The sequence below is a fragment of the Photinus pyralis genome, unplaced genomic scaffold, assembly GCF_008802855.1.
Source record: "Photinus pyralis isolate 1611_PpyrPB1 unplaced genomic scaffold, Ppyr1.3 Ppyr1.4_LG10, whole genome shotgun sequence".
Taxonomy (NCBI): Eukaryota; Metazoa; Arthropoda; class Insecta; order Coleoptera; family Lampyridae; genus Photinus; species Photinus pyralis.
Genome location: NW_022170250.1, coordinates 12226930 through 12245618, shown reverse-complemented (window position 1 = coordinate 12245618; position 18689 = coordinate 12226930). Strand labels below are relative to the sequence as shown.

At 39.7% G+C, this 18689-nt stretch overlaps 3 protein-coding genes across 3 annotated transcripts; 1 reads left to right on the top strand and 2 right to left on the bottom strand.

Moving 5' to 3' along the window:
- Positions 1-1301: 1301 nt before the first annotated feature.
- On the bottom strand, positions 1302-3391 carry LOC116162359 (sarcoplasmic reticulum histidine-rich calcium-binding protein-like). The gene is made up of 7 exons (XM_031475975.1): positions 3338-3391; positions 2514-3290; positions 2409-2462; positions 2231-2359; positions 1943-2182; positions 1708-1897; positions 1302-1660 (listed from the first exon to the last, which is right to left on the bottom strand). Exons 1-7 carry the CDS (start codon positions 3389-3391, stop codon positions 1350-1352), a joined length of 1755 nt encoding a protein of 584 aa, XP_031331835.1. The 3' UTR covers positions 1302-1349.
- A 2853-nt stretch (positions 3392-6244) lies between these two features.
- Positions 6245-6919, top strand: LOC116160867. The gene is made up of 2 exons (XM_031474003.1): positions 6245-6495; positions 6552-6919. Exons 1-2 carry the CDS (start codon positions 6267-6269, stop codon positions 6776-6778), a joined length of 456 nt encoding a protein of 151 aa, XP_031329863.1. The 5' UTR covers positions 6245-6266; the 3' UTR covers positions 6779-6919.
- A 159-nt stretch (positions 6920-7078) lies between these two features.
- LOC116161416 (splicing factor ESS-2 homolog) lies at positions 7079-8846 on the bottom strand. Its single transcript, XM_031474752.1, has 5 exons — positions 8671-8846; positions 8464-8617; positions 7716-8412; positions 7477-7614; positions 7079-7429 (listed from the first exon to the last, which is right to left on the bottom strand). The coding sequence occupies exons 1-5, from the start codon at positions 8791-8793 to the stop codon at positions 7156-7158; spliced, it is 1386 nt and encodes a 461-aa protein (XP_031330612.1). The 5' UTR covers positions 8794-8846; the 3' UTR covers positions 7079-7155.
- Between the last annotated feature and the right edge of the window lie 9843 nt (positions 8847-18689).

Sequence of the window (18689 nt, the reverse complement as noted above, 5' to 3'; positions counted from 1 at the left end):
TCCTATGAAAGGTGGAGTGTCGTAAAAATAATTTTTTAACAAGCATACGTCAGCGCCGCGTTTTGATTCACTTTTTGAATTTTCATTTCTGAGTTGAACTGGTTTTTTTTAAAGAAATCTGGTGATTTTAGTACCTGAATCCCTTTTTTAATGTTTCCTATGAAAGGTGGAGTGGCGTAAAAATAATTTTTTAACAAGCATACGTCAGTGCCGCGTTTTGATTCACTTTTTGAATTTTTATTTCTGGATTGAACTGTTTTTTTTTAAAGAGATCTGGTGATTTTAGTAACGAAATACCTTTTTAATGATTCCTATGAAAGGTGGAGTGTCGTAAAAATAATTTTTTAACAAGCATACGTCAGCGTCGCGTTTTGATTCATTTTTTGAATTTTCATTTCTGGGTTGAACTGATTTTTTTAAAGAAATCTGGTGATTTTAGTACCTGAATCCCTTTTTTAATGTTTCCTATGAAAGGTGGAGTGTCGTAAAAATAATTTTTTAACAAGCATACGTCAGTGCCGCGTTTTGATTCACTTTTTGAATTTTTATTTCTGGATTGAACTGTTTTTTTTAAAGAGATCTGGTGATTTTAGTAACGAAATACCTTTTTAATGATTCCTATGAGTGTCGTAAAAATAATTTTTTAACAAGCATACGTCAGTGCCGCGTTTTGATTCATTTTTTGAATTTTCATTTCTGAGTTGAACTGGTTTTTTTTAAAGAAATCTGGTGATTTTAGTACCTGAATCCCTTTTTTAATGTTTCCTATGAAAGGTGGAGTGGCGTAAAAATAATTTTTTAACAAGCATACGTCAGCGCCGCGTTTTGATTCACTTTTTGAATTTTCATTTCTGAGTTGAACTGGTTTTTTTTAAAGAAATCTGGTGATTTTAGTAACTGAATACCTTTTTAATGATCCCCATGAAAGGTGGAGTGTCGTAAAAATAATTTTTTAACAAGCATACGCCAGCGCCGCATTGTGATTTAATTTTTGAATTTTCATTTCTAGGTTGAACTGATTATTTTAAAGAAATCTTCTGATTTGGTAGCTGAATCTCTTTTTAATATTCCCTGTCAAACATGGTGTCGTAAACATATTTGTTTTAAGTATCATTGGTCGGTATGGTCTTTTTTGCAATTTTTGAATTTTTTTAAAGAAATTTACTGATTTTACTAACTCAATCTTATTTTAATATTTCCTGTGAAAGGTAGAGTGTGGCAGAAAGAATTTTTTAAGAAGCTTAGTCGGTATGGTTTTTCTGCAATTTTTGAATTTCTGATTTTTTAAATCAAAAACGAAATAAAATTCACTCGTTTATTTTACAAATTCCGTATCAGTTCTGTGCAATTTACAATCCACAAGTGGCACATCCCGTCCCTCTGTAATGCGAACTTTGACTATCCGAGCTGCTGCTGCTGGTAGACTTCGAGTAGGTGTACGTAGCTCCGCTGGAGTACTCCGGGTTTCCTTCATCTCCATTGCAAGTCACTTCGGAACCGTCCGAAGAGATCGGCACATTTTTGATGATTACCTGTCCGCTTTTGTAGCCATCGCCGCATGATGGCGGCCCTTCTACGCCGCACGACGGTACGATTTCCTCGTGAATTGGTTCGACGTGATGATGGGGCACCACCGGAGTTATGAACTTGGGGGGTGGCACTGAAACGTGGCATTGTTAACGTTGTGGCGCTAGTGAGCGCACTTACCTTTGCACGGAACAAACCCGATCGAGTGGTAGGAAATCGGCTGTATTACGACCGGTTCCGGTTCGGGTTCCGGTTCCTCCTCCTCCTCAATTTCGACTTCTTCCACCGGTGCCGCGTGATAAACCTTTGGCAATTCTAACGTATGACCGTTGAGCTTGTAGTAGCTTTCCTCGGGGAAGAGCTTCTTGTGCTAAAAACAACCGGTTAGATTAGCACCAGGTGCATTAGTACTTACGGCCTCGACGTAAGTGCTCGTCTCCTCTTTCGGAGGTGTGCGCGAACCGAACTGGAGATGCTCAACAGCCGCCTGCTTGCTTTGGAGTTCCTTGCGCACGATCGCCTTGGAAATCGCGTCCGCTGGCACATGCGAGGTGTGAATCTGGACTTTGGGCTGGTGCAGTACTGGCAGGCCGCAGATGGGGTAGTCGATAAGGGAATCACCGACATGACTGCGTTGGGTGGGGTAACCGTGTTCCTAAACTTTCGTTAAAATTCTGCACGTTTGCCATAGCGAGACGCTTACCGGGGCGTATCTTTCTGGACCGGTCCCCCCGACTTGGTAGTAGGTCGCATCTGCATCGCCGCTATGGTGATGGTGTGAGTCAGAGTGCTGGTGGTGGCTTCTGATGTGATTGGGGCCGTAGTGATCCGTCTGCAATTTGAAGGTTAAAGAGAGACAGTTGCTTCTTATGTCAACTTACATCAACGGGTAAAACAACAGAATGGCCTTGTTCTCCTTCACCGTATCGAATGCCCTATAGGTGACGTGCAGTAAGAAACCAGTGACATTTTGAAAGTCAACTTACTTGATTATAGTCGTTGTGATGGCGGTCGTGTAGATTGTGATGATGACCGTCGTGACCACTACCGTGGTGATGGCGGTCGTGGCGATAATTGTCATGGTGATCGCGGTCGTGACGGTCATGGTCGTGGTAGGTACGGCTGTGGTCACGGTGGTGGTGATCGCGGTCGTGACGATCATGGCCGTGGTGATCGCGGTCGTGACGATCATGACCGTGGTGAATACGGCTGTGGTCACGGTCGTTGTGATCGCGGTCGTGACGGTCATGGTCGTGGTGAATACGGCTGTGGTCACGATCGTGATTATCATGGTCGTTGTGATCACGGTCGTGACGATCATGGCCATGGTGATTACGTTCATGATGCGAGTGTGAAGTATGCGAGAATCCGGAAGCGTAGTGGTGGTGGGAGGACGTGCCGGTGCATCCGGAGCAAGCCGGTTTGGGAACGTTGGCCGGTTTCACTATTGTTTTTCCACATGTGCATAAATCCCCAACTGGTTTGAGGGGTGCAATGTTGCTGTCGTCCGTTTCATAATTGCTTCTCGGCCCATGGTGATGAGGTGGGCTGTGAAGGTGATTTGGACCATGATGATGATGAGGGGATCGTCCATGGGGATGGTGTGGTGAGAGGGCTTCGATGTCCACCTTGGGCAAAGTGTGCGGACGAACAACCAGAGGGTACCGAGACTCATCATCCTTGTCGGTGTCGTCCTTCACTGGCGTGCATACGTCAACTCCGTTCCCCAGCCCGCAGTTACACGGAACGCCAAAGCCAAAAACCTAAAAAGATAATCAATTTCCTCTTCTCACAAGATCTGTCCACTTACCAAATCTTGGCACATGCCAAACACTGCCAATATGATACCAATGTTACGAAACATTTTTCGGTAATGTGACTCGAAAGGTCTTCGGGCCCATTTTATAGTCCCCGATTCTTTTAGCGGGATGTGATTTTTTGCGTAAATAAATCGAACGCATATGAAACTTTCTTGGAAGGCAAAATGTTTAAACAAACGTGCGATAGCTTAATACAAGTATTTGTGTTATTAATAGAAACATTTTTTGAACAATAAGCAACAATAATTTCTGTGTCATTACTCATTAGCTTCAAACATTCTTCGGTGCGGTCAGTTACGGCCAAGGCTCTCAAATTCTGCACGCACATGATTCCTAATTAATTAAACCATAATTTGGAACGTGGTGACATAAATTTTTAAGAAAACTTCGATCTCTCGAATCTTAGTCCATTTTTATTAATGACTAATTAATTAATCGTGCAAAACGCACAATTTAATTAAATTCTGTACATTTGCAAAGGCTCTCATGATGCAATTTTGCACTCCTAATTAATTAAACCCCGTATCGTTTGGGAATTAAATTCTGGTGCCGTAATTTGGAACGCGGTGGTGGAAATTCGGTCCACAACTTCTTGAATCTTAGTCCGTTAAAGATCAATAATTAATTAATCGTGCAAACCGCACAATTTAATTAAATTCTGGAAATTTGCAAAGGCTCCCATGATGCAATTTTGCACTCCTAATTAATTTAACCCGGTATCGTTTTGGAATTATCTTTTTTTGGGACAATTTGGAATGTGGTGGTAGAAATTCAGTCCACAAATTCATCGAACTTTAGTCCATTTGTTAATGACTAATTAATTAATCGAGAAAACGCACAATTGAATTAAATTCGGTACATTTGCAAAGGATCCCATGATGCAATTTTGAACTCCTAATTAATTACACTCGGTATCGTTTCGGAATTATTTTTTTTTTGTGACAATTTGGAATGTGGTGGTAAGACTTCAGTTCACAATTCATCGAGTCTTAGTCCATTTATTAATGACTAATTAATTAATAGTGCAAACCGCACAATTGAATTAAATTCTGTACATTTGCAAAGGCTCCCATGATGCAATTTTGCACTTCTAATTAATTAAACCTTTTATCGTTTGGGAATTAAATTCTGGCATAATTTGGAACGCGGTGGTGGAAATTCGGTCCACAGCTTCTTGAATCTTAGTTCGTTTAAATCAATAATTAATTAATCGTGCCAACCGCACAATTCAGCTAAATTCTGTACATTTGCAAAGGCTCCCATGATGCAATTTTGCACTCCTAATTAATTGAACCTTTTATCGTTTGGGAATTAAATTCTGGTGCCTTAATTTGGAACGCGGTGGTGGAAACTTCTTGAATCTTAGTTCGTTTATAAATCAAAAATTAATTGATCGTGCAAAACGCACAATTTAATTAAATTCTGTACATTTGCAAAGGCTCCCATGATGCAATTTTGCACTCCTAATTAATTGAACCTTTTATCGTTTGGGAATTAAATTCTGGTGCCTTAATTTGGAACGCGGTGGTGGAAACTTCTTGAATCTTAGTTCGTTTATAAATCAAAAATTAATTGATCGTGCAAAACGCACAATTTAATTAAATTCTGTACATTTGCAAAGGCTCCCATGATGCAATTTTGCACTCCTAATTAATTCAACTTTTTATCGTTTGGGAATTAAATTCTGGTACCGTAATTTGGGAGCGGTGGTGGAAATTCGGTCCACAACTTCTCCAATTTTAGTTCGTTTATAAATCAATAATCAATTAACCGGTCAAACCGCACAATTTAATTAAATTCTGTACATTTGCAAAGGCTCCCATGATGCAATTTTGAACTTCTAATTAATTAAACCGGGTATCGTTTGGGAATTAAATTCTGGTGCCGTAATTTGAAACCCGGTAGTGGAATTTCTGTCCACAAGTTCTTGAATCTTAGTCCGTTTATAATTCAATAATTAATTAATCGTGCAAACCGCACAATTCAATTAAATTCTGCAATTTTGCAAGGCTCCCATGATGCAGTTTTGAACTCCTAATTAATTAAACTCTGTATCGTTTCGGAATTATTTTTTTTGTAATAATTTAGAATGTGGTGGTAGGAATTCAGTCCACAATTCATTGAATCTTAGTCCATTTGTTAATGACTAATTAATTAATTGTGCAAAACGCACAATTTAATTAAATTCTGTACATTTGCAAAGGCTCCCATGATGCAATTTTCCACTCCTAATTAATTAAACCCGGTATCGTTTGGGAATTAAATTCTGGTGTCGTAATTTGGAACGCGGTGGTGGAAATTCGGTCCATAACTTCTTGAATTTTAATCCGTTTATAAATCAATAATTAATTACTCGTGCAAACCGCACAATTTAATTAAATTCTACAATTTTGCAAGGCTTCCATGATGCAATTTTGACCTAATTAATTAAACTCTGTATTTCGGAGTTTTTCGGTTTTAATTAAAAAAAATTTAATGCACTTTGGAGCGCCATTACGAAATCATAATTAGGTAATTAAAAAATTATTGAATTACATAAGTATATATCGGGTTCTTGAACGTGTCGGTTTGTGGATTTTGGAGGACTTTAGGATAGCTCGTCGGTGTTTCCAACTGATTCGGCCACCACGTGCTGGAAATTCGGCTATCCGATTACAAATGAAGTACTTATAATAAGTACTAAAAGCAAACACAGCGCCACCTGTGGTTCTAGTGCGTGTAAAATTGACGTAAGCATAAGCACAACCCTACAGGATACGCCATCGAAAAGAAACATGAAAGTGAAGTGAATCGGTTACAGTTGGCAACACCGTTGCTTGTACGCTCGTGTGAAGTCGTGTAACGCCGCCTTTATTTGACGTCACCGACGGACCTAGCTGTCAGAATTCACTGTTAATTCGTGTTCGCTTTGCTACAAAAATGCCAGGACGGCGATGTGCAGTTTTCGGCTGTAATAATAGCCGCATTTCCACCAAGGATACGGAACCGGAAATCATTTATCACAACTTTCCTAAAAAAAGCGATGATTCCATACGTAAAGAATGGATACGGCGCTGCAAACGAGTAATGAATCCGAGCACGAGCCAAATGTGCTCTGCTCATTTCACTGCCGAGGATTACGAACGTGACATGAGGAACGAATTATTAGGTAATTGCCTAATTATTATTACGTGTATGGGAACTTTTAATGCATATTTATTCTAGGGTTACCGTTACAAAAACGTCTCAGGAAAAATTCCGTTCCTACTTTGAACTTGCCCGAGTCGTCAAAAGAGACAACGCACAGTTTAGCTCGGAAGGAACGGTCTTTAAAAAAACAAGAGGAAAGACAAAGGATAGAAGAAATGAATGAGTTAATTGATGAGCCCCTAGCGACCTTGCCTATTTTAAATGAGCAGTCTACAGCAGCGACACATCCTCATGAAAGTTAGGACACTACGGATTCCAAACAGGATTTACACGAATGAAGTGGACCCAGAAAACCAAGCATTGGGGGCTACGAATATGGCTGATTATGGTGTTGTGTGCAGGCGCACCCTCCTGTTGAATCCGACAGTTTCCAACTTTTGTTTCTTTGTGCCGTACACCATTGAATTCGTAATAAAAATTGCTACTCAATACAGTATGTACTTTTTTTAGGGGGCATAAAAAAAATAAAATTGATATCTCCGAAACCAAACGTATTCAAAATCTCTACGGTTACTGAGATCCCCATGGGGCTTACACAGAGCAAATAAAAAACAGATTTAATTTTACAAAAACTTCCAATATTTACATTTTTGCCTGTACACTTTACACTAACGATAACCTAAAAATAATCGGACGCCTTCTGTCTTTTCTGCACGCTAATATTCAACAAATCGTCGGTCAAATTATCGTTGGGCGCCTTTTTAATTCCCAAATTCAGTTTGGGCGTCAGAATCCGTCGAGGGGTAGAGGGCGCGTTCCGCCGATCGGCCGGGCTCGGCGAATACGTCGACGTAAAATCGCCCAGTTTCAGTTTGGAGGTCGCAAGCCGTCGGGCCGCCGGCGACATCGTCGCGAGGCGGTCGATCGTCGAGGTGTTCGGCCGAGGCGAGGGTCTACAATTGAGCGGTTGAGCGTGGATCGGAATCAGTTTCATACTTACGAGGCGAAGTGACGTCGCGCCGCGTCCATCGCCTTCTTTTTCTGGTCGCGGTGACGTTCGCCCACCTTCTCGGCGAGCGCGTGGGCGATCTGTTCGCGACGAGGCGGCTCCGACATTTTAAACGACGGTCCTGGCGTCCTAAAGCATAACACACGTGGCAGAATATTTGTTACAACTGTACTATACAAATTTGCGCATGCGCGGTGTCATATTCCGCGATTAGAGCATCAACAACTTACCTTGGCAGAGGTGTATCACTTCCATCGAGCCGAAACGGCGTCCCCTCGATCTCACCCCACGTCATCAGCGGCGTGTCCGCGACGCCCGGCCTCGGCGACGGCGTGCGCATGAAGCTAAACCCGTTCACGTTCGGACCATCGGGCGGCATCAGCTCCTTACCGTCGACGCCAATCTTCCCGTCCAAGATCTTGGCCTGGGATTTTGCCAGCTCATTGATCGTCTCCTTGCTTTGGTCCTCGTTGAACGGATTGACTTGCAGGCGGGTGTTCGCGTGCGTCACCTCCTGCCGGCGTTTACTCATTTCGATCTGCTCCTGAGGCGTGAGATCGACGCCGTCCGGAATGTACATGATGTAGTTTTTGTTCTTGTAGTTCCAGGTGTCGATGTTGAGTTTCTTCTCGGGCAGGGCGCACTGTTGCTCGACCGAGGGCAAGGTGAGCATCTTGAGCTGGTCGTCGTTGCTCTTCCCCTCCTCGTTATACAAATAGGAATACTTCTCGCGGTGCTTCTTCTCGGACTCGATCATAATTTCCTCGAAACTTTCATTGTCTTGCGACGTGTGCGAGCTGAGGAACTGATCAAGACTTAACCGTGTCTCTTTGCTGCTCTGTCGAGACTCGGAGGGGCACGCGATACTTCTCGGCGTTTGCGAGTTGTGAATGTTGGCAGGTGTTTCGAACGTAGCCGGGCTCGGTACTTGAAACATACTTAGCATTACACGTGCAACCTAGTATCATGTCAACTTACTTCTCTCCAACGGTGGCCTTTGCCCGCTGTACTTCGCGTACAGCTCCCGCAATTTGGCAATGTCGTTCCTCTGCATCGCCTCCAGATAGTCGTGCTGCGCCTTCAGCTTTTCGAGGTCGGGAAAGAAGTCCCTCTGGATGATCTTGCCCATCTCCTGCAATTCGGGGGGTGAAAATCGAGCAATCAAAAGGGAGGGGAAGGACTTACCTCAATGTAGGTTTCCTCGTCCAGAATTTTTTGTTTTGTCCGCTTCCTGGGTACATTTGAAGGCTTTTTGAAAGTAAGGTCGGTTTGAATTAGCGACTTCGAAGCCAAATTTGGCGAAGACATGACTTTATTTAAGATTAATAAACAAATATTTTAAGGTTATGTCTATTTGACGTTTTAAGTTAATGTTCTCAACGCAGAGATGGCGCTGGCGTTCAATAATCGAGGTACTTTACATACAGGGTGGTCTACGATGCTTATGCCTACAGAGGGTGTGAAAATGACTTTTAAAGACAAAATAATGCTATTTGTACAAGGGTAAAGACTATTCGGAGCCTTCTTTTAAAGCCTCTAATGGATTCTTAAAGGGTTCTCAATAATTGAGAGCCACTAATGTGCTTTTAATGACTTTTGTTTTTTAAATGATCTTGAAGGGTATTTAGCATCTGAATCTTAAAGAACTCTTCACGAATTTTAGCTTTCTCTAAGGGCATTTAAGATCCTCTGACAGTTTCCAAAGGTCTATAAAAATGTTCTAAAGGTTTATAGGTCATCTAAAAGTTTTAAATGTAATTTAAAGTAATCGTATGATAATCAATCCTAGGAATTTTGGGTTAGCGCCCATTTTCATCTGCAACTTTCCAGCTCACTTAAGCACTCTTTTAAGATGTTTGGGAAGCACAACGAGCCATGCAATCTTAATGTAATCATATCATAGTCGATCCTAGGATTTTTGGGTGAGCGCCCATTTTTACCTGCGACTTTCCAGCACACATGGGTAATTTTTTTTAATGATTTTTGCCAAAAATAAAGTGCCTTAAACGCAGACCAAGCCTTGTACCTTGAATGTAAACGTATTATAATCGATCCTAGGAATTTTGGGTTCTTGCTCACTTTCATCTGTGACTTCCCAGCACACGTGAGCACTCTTTTAAGATCTTTCCGCCTTAGAAGCAAATTATGCCTTGCAATCTAAATGTAATCTTATTATAAGCGATCCTAGGAATGTTGGGTTGGCGCCCATTTTCATCTGCCAGTTCCCAGCTCACCTGAGCGCTTTTATAAGATTTTTGGGAAGAATAAAGTGCTTTAGAAGCACATCGAGCTATTCAATCTTAATGTAATCGTATGATAATCGATTCTAGGAATTTTGGGTTAGCGCCTATTTTCATATGCGACTTCTCAGAACATAATATTAGCAATTTTTTATGAGTTTTGTGAAGAATAACGCGCTTTAAGGCCAGAGGAAGCCTTGTAATTTAAATATAATAATCATATCATAGTCGATCCTAGGAATTTTGGGTGAGCGCCCATTTTCATATGCGACTTCCCAGCACACAATAGCAATTTCTTGTAAGATATTTGCCAAGAATAAAAAGCCTTGCTATTTAAATGTAATCTTATAATTGAACCTAGGAATTTTTTCTGGGCGTTCATTTACATCTGCGGCCGTCAATGACCCGTTATAGTCTCTTTTATAGTTTTTCTAAGAGTAATCTGCCTTAGACCAATTTGACTGTAATCTTATTATAACCGATCTTACGATTTTTGGGTGAGCGCCCATTTTCAACTGCGATTTTTCAAAACACATTAACATTTTTTTTATGATTCTTGTGAAGGATAAAGAGCCTTAGGTCCAGACTAAATTTTGTAATTGAAATGTAATCGTATTATAAATAAATCCTGGGAATTTTTGGTGAGCGCCTATTTTTACCTGCGATTGTCCAGCACTAGTTACACTCTTTTAAAGTTCTTTCTAAGAGTTACTGCTTTCAGGTTGTCTTGCAATTTAAATGTAATCGTATTATAACCGATCCTAGGAATTTTGGATGAGCGGCCATTTTTATCTGTTACTTTCCAGGACTTTTTAGACTCTTTTATGGTTTCTTCTTAGAGTAAATTGTTTTAGAACCAGATTCAGTCTTATAATCGATTCTAGGAATTTTGGGTTTGAGCCCATTTTCATGTGCAATTTCAGAGAACACTTTTGCCATCTTTTTATGACTTGCGAAGAATCTAGTGCCTTCGAGGCAGACCAAGTCTTTCAATTTAAATGTGATCGTATTATAATCGATCCTAGGAATTTTGGTTAAACCCCAATTTTCATCTGGGCTTTCCAGCACCAAGAATAAAGAACCTTAGAAGCAGAACGAGCCTTGTGATTTGATTGTGACCATTTTATAATCGAGCCTAGGGATTTGGGTTAGCGACTTCGAGCCTCGGTAATCCGACAGCGAGCTATGCAATCGTATGATAATCGATCCTAGGAATTTTGGGCGCGCATGCATTTTCATCTGCGGCTTCTCAGGACACATTACCATTTTTTTATGATTTTTGTGAAGAATAAAGTGGCTTAGAGTCAGACCAAAGCCTTTTCATGAAAATTAAATCGTTTTATAATGGACACTAGGAATTTTGCGCCTATGTTCTTCATCTGAGACATTCCGGCACACATTAGCATTTTTTAAAAAATTTTGCAAAGCATAGGTAAGTGCTTTAGAGGCAGACCAAGCCTTTCAATTCAATTGTAATCGTATTATAACCAATCCTAGGAATTTTGGTATAGCGCCCATTTTTATCTGCGACTTTCCAGCAGACATGAGCATTTTTTAAATAATTTTTGCCAAGCGAGTAAACTGACATAGAAGCAGCTTGCAATTTAAATGTAATCGTATTATAATCGATCCTAGGAATTTGGGGCGAGCGCCTATTTCATCTGATTTTTCAGCACTCGCTAGCACTTTTTTTTATTATTGCTGAAGAATAAAAAGGGCCTTACGGGCAGACCGAGCCTTGCTTAAATGCAATCCTATAATCGATCCTGTCGGAGGTGAGCGCCCATTTTCTTCTGCGACTCGTTAGTACTTTTTTGTCTTAGAAGCATTATTTGAATGTAATCGTATCATCCTAGGAATTTTCGGTGAGCTCCGTTTTCATCTGGGATTTCCCAGGATACATTAACTATTTTTTATGATTTCAATAAAATGCCTTAGAGGTAGACAAAGCTTTGTAATTTAAATGAAATCTTTTTATAGTTGATCCTAGGAATTTTAGGTGAGCGCTTGTTTTCATCTGCTACTTTCTAGCACTCATTAGCAATTTTTTTAAGGTTTAGGCGAAGAATGAAATGCCTGAGAGGCACATCAAGCCTTTCAATTTAAATGTAATCTTATTATAACCGATCCTAGGAATTTTGGGTTAGCGTCCATTTTGATCTGCGGCCGTCCAGGACTCGTTAGACTCTTATATAGTTTTGCAGCGCTTGTAAGCACCCTCTTAAGGTTTTGTAGAACGCAAAATAAGCACTGCGAGTACAATAATGGGCTTTAGTGAGTGACCAAGTCTTGTAATTCAACTGTAACTGTATTATAATTGTCCTAGGAATTTTGGGTTAGCGCCCATTTTTATCTACAACTTTCCAGTTCTAGTTAGCACCTTTTTTAATGATTTTTGTGAAGCGTAATCTGTTTTAGAAGCAGATTAAGTGTAGCAATTTGACTGTAATCGTACCATAATGCATCCTAGGAATTATATTGGATTAGCGCCCATCTGCGACTATCCAGCACACAATGGCAATTCTTTATCATTTTTTGCGAAGAATAAAGTGTCTTAGAGGCCGAGACTTTCAATTTAAATTTAATCGTATCATAATCGATCCTAGGAATTTTTGGTTAGCGCCCATTTTCATCAGCAGTACTTCTAAGCATCCTCTTAAGTTTTTACAGAACGCAAAACAAGCAATGTAGGAACAATAATGGGCGTTTGGGCCTGTAATTCAAGTGTAATTGTATTTATAATTGACCTAGGAATTTTGGGTTAGCGCCCATTTTTATCTGCAACTTTCCAGTTCTAGTTAGCACCTTTTTTAATGATTTTTGTGAAGCGTAATCTGTTTTAGAAGCAGATTAAGTGTCGCAATTTGACTGTAATCGTACCATAATGCATCCTAGGAATTATATTGGATTAGCGCCCATTTTCATCTGCGACTATCCAGCACACAATGGCAATTCTTTATCATTTTTTGCGAAGAATAAAGTGTCTTAGAGGCCGAGACTTTCAATTTAAATTTAATCGTATCATAATCGATCCTAGGAATTTTTGGTTAGCGCCCATTTTCATCAGCAGTACTTCTAAGCACCCTCTTAAGTTTTTACAGAACGCAAAACAAGCAATGTAGGAACAACAATGGGCGTTTGGGCCTGTAATTTAAGTGTAATTGTATTTATAATTGACCTAGGAATTTTGGGTTAGCGCCCATTTTTATCTGCGACTTTCCGGCTCTAGTTAGCACTTTTTTATGATTTTTGCGGAGCGTAAACTGCCTTAGAAGCAGGTTAAGTCTTTCAATTTGACTGTAATCGTACCATAATGGATCCTAGGAATTATATTGTATTAGCGCCCATTTTCATCTGCGACTATCCAGCACATAATGGGGTCCGTTAACTTGGCCCCCCCACTGAGAGATTTCATAGTCGTATTATTTTGAAATGAATGCGCTCGTTATGCGCTCATATGCGCCACCGATAGTAACTCTTGCGCCATTATCGTTTTTTAGAAATCCGAAAAAACATTTGGGGGGGCCAAGTGAACGTAGCCCCCCCCCCCAGTACGTATTTTGTCCCTTGTAACTAGGTCACCTGATACATTTGGTTATGCGCTCAATTGCGCCACTTGAATTAAAGCTAGCGCCATTACGGTTAAGCCGTGACAAATTTTCAAAAAGTGGGGGGGCCAACTTAACGTTTTTAAAAGTTACTTTTTTTTAACATCTTTTCATACGAAATTGTACTCTCAGGTATGCGCTGAAATGCGCCGTAAAAAGATATCTTTGCGCCATTATTGTTTTTTGGTTATCCTTAAATATATTTGGGGGGGGGGGCAAGTGAACGGAATCCCCCATAACGCATTTTGCTACCGGTATTTGTGCCACTTGATACATCTGGTTATGAGCTCAATTGCGCCACTTGAATTAAAGCTAGCGCCATTACGGGTAAGCCATAAAAAAATTTAAAAAAGGGGGGGGGGGCTAACTTAACGTTTTCAAAAGTTACGTTTTTTAACATGTTTTTTCTACTACATCGTACCTTTTATCATGCGCTAAAATGCGCCGTCAAAAAAAACTTTGCGCCATTATAGTGTTTCAGAAACACTATACAGGGTGTTTTTTTGGGACCTTTAGTTAAACGATTCTGAGAAAGTAAAATAGGTAGGTTTTTAAAAATTTGTATTTAGGAGTTACTCCGAAGGCCGAATCGATGTAAAATATTTTCAAAATGGACGCACTTCCGGAAATAACTTTTGGCTTAACCGTAATGGCGCTAGCTTTAATTGAAGTGGCGCAATTGAGCTCATAACCAGATGTATCAAGTGGCACAAATACCGGTAGCAAAATGCGTTATGGGGGATTCCGTTCACTTGGCCCCTCCCAAATATATTTAAGGATAACCAAAAAACAAGAATGGCGCAAAGATATCTTTTTACGGCGCATTTCAGCGCATACCTGAGAGTACAATTTCGTATGAAAAGATGTTAAAAAAAAGTAAGTTTTAAAAACGTTAAGTTGGCCCCCCACTTTTTGAAAATTTGTCACGGCTTAACCGTAATGGCGCTAGCTTTAATTCAAGTGGCGCAATTGAGCGCATAACCAAATGTATCAGGTGACCTACTTACAAGGGACAAAATACGTACGGGGGGGGGGCTACGTTCACTCCCCCCCCCCCTTAATGTTTTTTCGGATTTCTAAAAGACGATAATGGCGCAAGAGTTATTATCGGTGGCGCATATGAGCGCATAACGAGCGCATTCATTTCAAAATAATACGACTATGAAATCTCTCAGTGGGGGGCCAAGTTAACGGACCCCACATAATGGCAATTCTTTATCATTTTTGCGAAGAATAAAGTGTCCTAGAGGCCGATACTTTCAATTTAAATTTAATCGTATCATAACCGATCCTAGGAATTTTGGATTAGCGCCCATTTTCATTGTGACTTTCACAGTACGGTGTCTTATGAAATGGAACTATGAACAGATTTGCGTATACAGAGTGTTAATTAGTCCCGGTTTTAATGATTAAAAATGGCATATCAAGCACGAGTGCGGTTCGAGCAGGTGCAATGCGCGAGCGATAAGTTTCACAAGACTTAGGTGTTCCAGTCGGGCTCTTAATTATTTACGGATGTACAAAATATGAATCATGTTACTCGTATTAGACTGAAACGATGTTGTACCAAAAAAAATCCTCAAGCTCCATCAATCTTAGCCGACTCCCAAGTGTGTCAAAACGTCACACGCTCAGTTTTACGTGTCCCTATGCTAATTAATCATTAGTAGAACATCGATCCTCTTCTTTTTTCGCTTGTTTCCCAGACGCACACTTAGGTTTGATTTTTCGGGCGAGAACGCAACGACGAAAAAAATCACTACCGCATTGATACGACGCCATCGGTAGAGGGGGAAACCATCTGCATAAGTTCTAATTTACCGAGTTTAAATTTAGAGTAAACCGAGCATGTAAAGCTCGCTTCATAAAAACAAATTTAAGGAAAAAGTGCACACAAATTTTTCATCGGTCCCAATATTGTATGCGTCCGTCTTTGTCTCGCAGCAGATTTTTAATTTGAGTGAACCTTTCATGTCTCTGGCACCTCGTAATGGCGCTTTGACAAACAAACTGCCACCACATCCGCACGTTTTACTGATTTTTTAAATTCGTATCAAAAGATTTGTTTTTATAGAAAATATAATTTAAGTTTAAGGGCGCATGTGAGGGTGTTTCGGAAGCGCATCAATTACGTTTTAGTGTGACAAGTTTTCGGGGGGCAAAAAAAATGTGGGAGGTCTCGGGATTTCGCAAAAGGCGATCATTTTATAAAAGTTGTTGATTTTGGACGTCGCTGAAATATTCATCAATCAGCGACGGTGGTGTCTATAAATAAATATCATTCAAAACTCATTAGCTGTCCGTCCGTATGTCGCATTTAGAAAAAATAATGCCACACATGATATACTAATCAAAAAATAAATGCTACCGAATGTCTCTCAGGCTTATTAATAGCGAAAGGAAAATATGCTTTTTTTTTGTTTTAACCAAATATTTGGATTAGACGTCCCAGTTAAAGATATATTTTTGTTTATATTTTTATTCGACACGGAACTTATGTCACTTTAGTATCGGTTTGAAATACCGGCGGCGGCGAGCGTGCCACCCCAAAAATAATCGGGGATGGCGCACATGGCCCATAACTCACCGATAGACGTCCCATCTAAGTGGTCCCTTTTCAAAAGTGATAAGTTGCCAAAATTTGTCACAACACCCGGTGGGCTCGACCAAATTAACATACATCGATAGTCCATGCGGAAAAAAAATCCTCGCTACACACCTACGACTAAAAATAAAAGTTTCTCACAGCGCACTTCGGAATATAAACAAACTTGAAAGTTTGTATCAGAAAATTAATGGCCCCTTAACTTGCAACCCTCTTCTCTTAGAACCGAAATAGAACGTTTCCAAATTTAAAATTTATGACGTACTCAAAAGTGCCATAATTTTATTATTCACTTACGCGTCATGTGAGATCGTTTGTTCATTTTCTGAATTAATGACGCGTTAATTCTTAAACTTGCAGCGAGATCGTTTGAATTAGGCCGACGAGACGGGGGCGGCCCCGTGCCAAAGCCGAATTTAATGTTACAAATTATCCCTGTAAGAAATCCTCGATAACGTACGCGTAAGAATTTTTAACGGCACAATTCTTTTGGCTCCCAAGCTTTGATAGAGTTGGGATCCCCAAGGGAGCAGCTTCAAAAATATCAGAAATCTTTGAACTGCAAATTTCCATTGTTTTCAAGGCTTTCTAGATTTCAGGATTCCAATAGGTCTCCAAGATTTTAAGATAGAGAACTTTCGCCCAATAAACTTCTTGTAAAGGATCACTAAATATTGGGAGTCAAAATAGTCATTAATTTCTTGTATACGACAATATTTAGAAAACTTATGAAATCTAGCATACCGTGTGCTGTCAGGATGCGCGAACACGAGATTTTTATTCGTGATGTGATGATTGTAGAGAGAGGGAGAGAGACAATTAATTTTCGTTTACTGGGGGGTATGAAAGACCCCCCGATACTACATTTTCGCGCAAAAATGTGTAGCGTTGACAGTCGCAAGTGCGCCCTAAAGATTGGGAGATTTCATTAGCTCCCATCACTTGATCGATTTGGGACTCCCAAGGAAGTAAGTGCGAGCAGCTTCACCATTAAAATTTTGCTAATAATTTAAAACCGAAAACTAAACCACGAATTTCATTTTTTTCATGGTATTGTAAATGTAGAGACCCCAATATTAATATGGGGGTCAAATGGACTCCCAATGAAGCAAGTGTCAGCGGCTTCAAAAATATTAAAATTCGTTAACATTTTAAGGGCTAAGATTTGAAAGGTTTGGGACTCCCATGGTAGCTTCAAAAATATTAAAATCCGCTAATATCTTAAAGGGTGAAGACTTGAATTGTTTGGGACCCCAAGGAAGCAAGTGCCAGAGGCTTCAAAACTATTAAGATTTGTTAACATTTTAAGGGCTAAGACTTGGAAGGGTTGGGACTCCCGTGGTACCTTCAAAAATATTAAATTTCGCAGCTAATATCTTTAAGGGTGAAGACTTGAAATGTTTGGGACCTCCATGGAAGCAAGTGCCAGAGGTTTCAAAAATATTAAAAATTTTTAACATTTTAAGGACTAAGGCTTGGAAGGTTTGGGACTACCATGGTAGCTTCAAAAATATTAAAATCCGCTAATATCTTAAAGGGTGAAGACTTGAATTGTTTGGGACCCCAAGGAAGCAAGTGCCAGAGGCTTCAAAACTATTAAGATTTGTTAACATTTTAAGGGCTAAGACTTGGAAGGGTTGGGACTCCCGTGGTACCTTCAAAAATATTAAATTTCGCAGCTAATATCTTTAAGGGTGAAGACTTGAAATGTTTGGGACCTCCATGGAAGCAAGTGCCAGAGGTTTCAAAAATATTAAAAATTTTTAACATTTTAAGGACTAAGGCTTGGAAGGTTTGGGACTACCATTGTAGCTTCAAAGATATTAAAATCTGCTAATATCTTAAAGGGCGAATACTTGAAATGTTTGGGACCTCCAAGGAAGCAAGTGCCAGAGGCTTCAAAAATATTAAAATTCGCAAATCAAATTTGCTCAAAAATGAATGAGGATTTAAAAAATAATTTTTATGTTAAGAGAAAGCAGTGGCGTAGTATTTTTTCTCCAAAAATATTTAATCCAAAAGTCGCACGGGCGCCACTGGTAGAGAAAATAAAAGCATAGAAGACATGCACCAAATTTCATAAATATGTCTACAATATTCTCTGTTATTATTCAAAAAATGACTTTTTTTAAACTTGACCACCCTGTATCTCAAAATTTAAAACGTTTAGGACTTCCGTTCATAGGAAGTTTTTTTCTTAAAATGGGTCCAAGAATTATCCTCTTAAATATTCGCATGTCCTTAAGGAACCCCCTATATATTTGAGGATCCCAATATATCTTTATCCTCTAAGACCTTAATATAGGGGAATTTTTGCCTCATGTGCTGCTGATAAAGGTTTTTCAATATCAGTAATCATTGGAGTTAGTGCTGTTAAGATTGGGAGTAACGAAATTCTATTAGCCCCGAGGGATTGATAGATTTGAGGGTCCCAAAGAAGTAAGAGCCAACAGTTTCCAAAATGATTAAAATTCGTTAATATTGTTAACTTTAAATTGCAAATTTTGTCCAAGTCTTTGTAAATTTAAGGATCCTTTTATCTGTAAGAGATTAAAATTGGGGAACTTTTGCTCTCATAAGTTGCTAATATAGGAAATTTAGGGATCCCAATATGCCTTTAATGTTAATGATTTTAAGATTGAGGAACTTTTACTTCATAAGCTACTGTTCCAAAATTATTGGAGTTTAAAGCAGCTCCCAAGACTTATACATTTGGGACCTCCAAGGAAATAAGTGCCAGCAGCTTCAGAA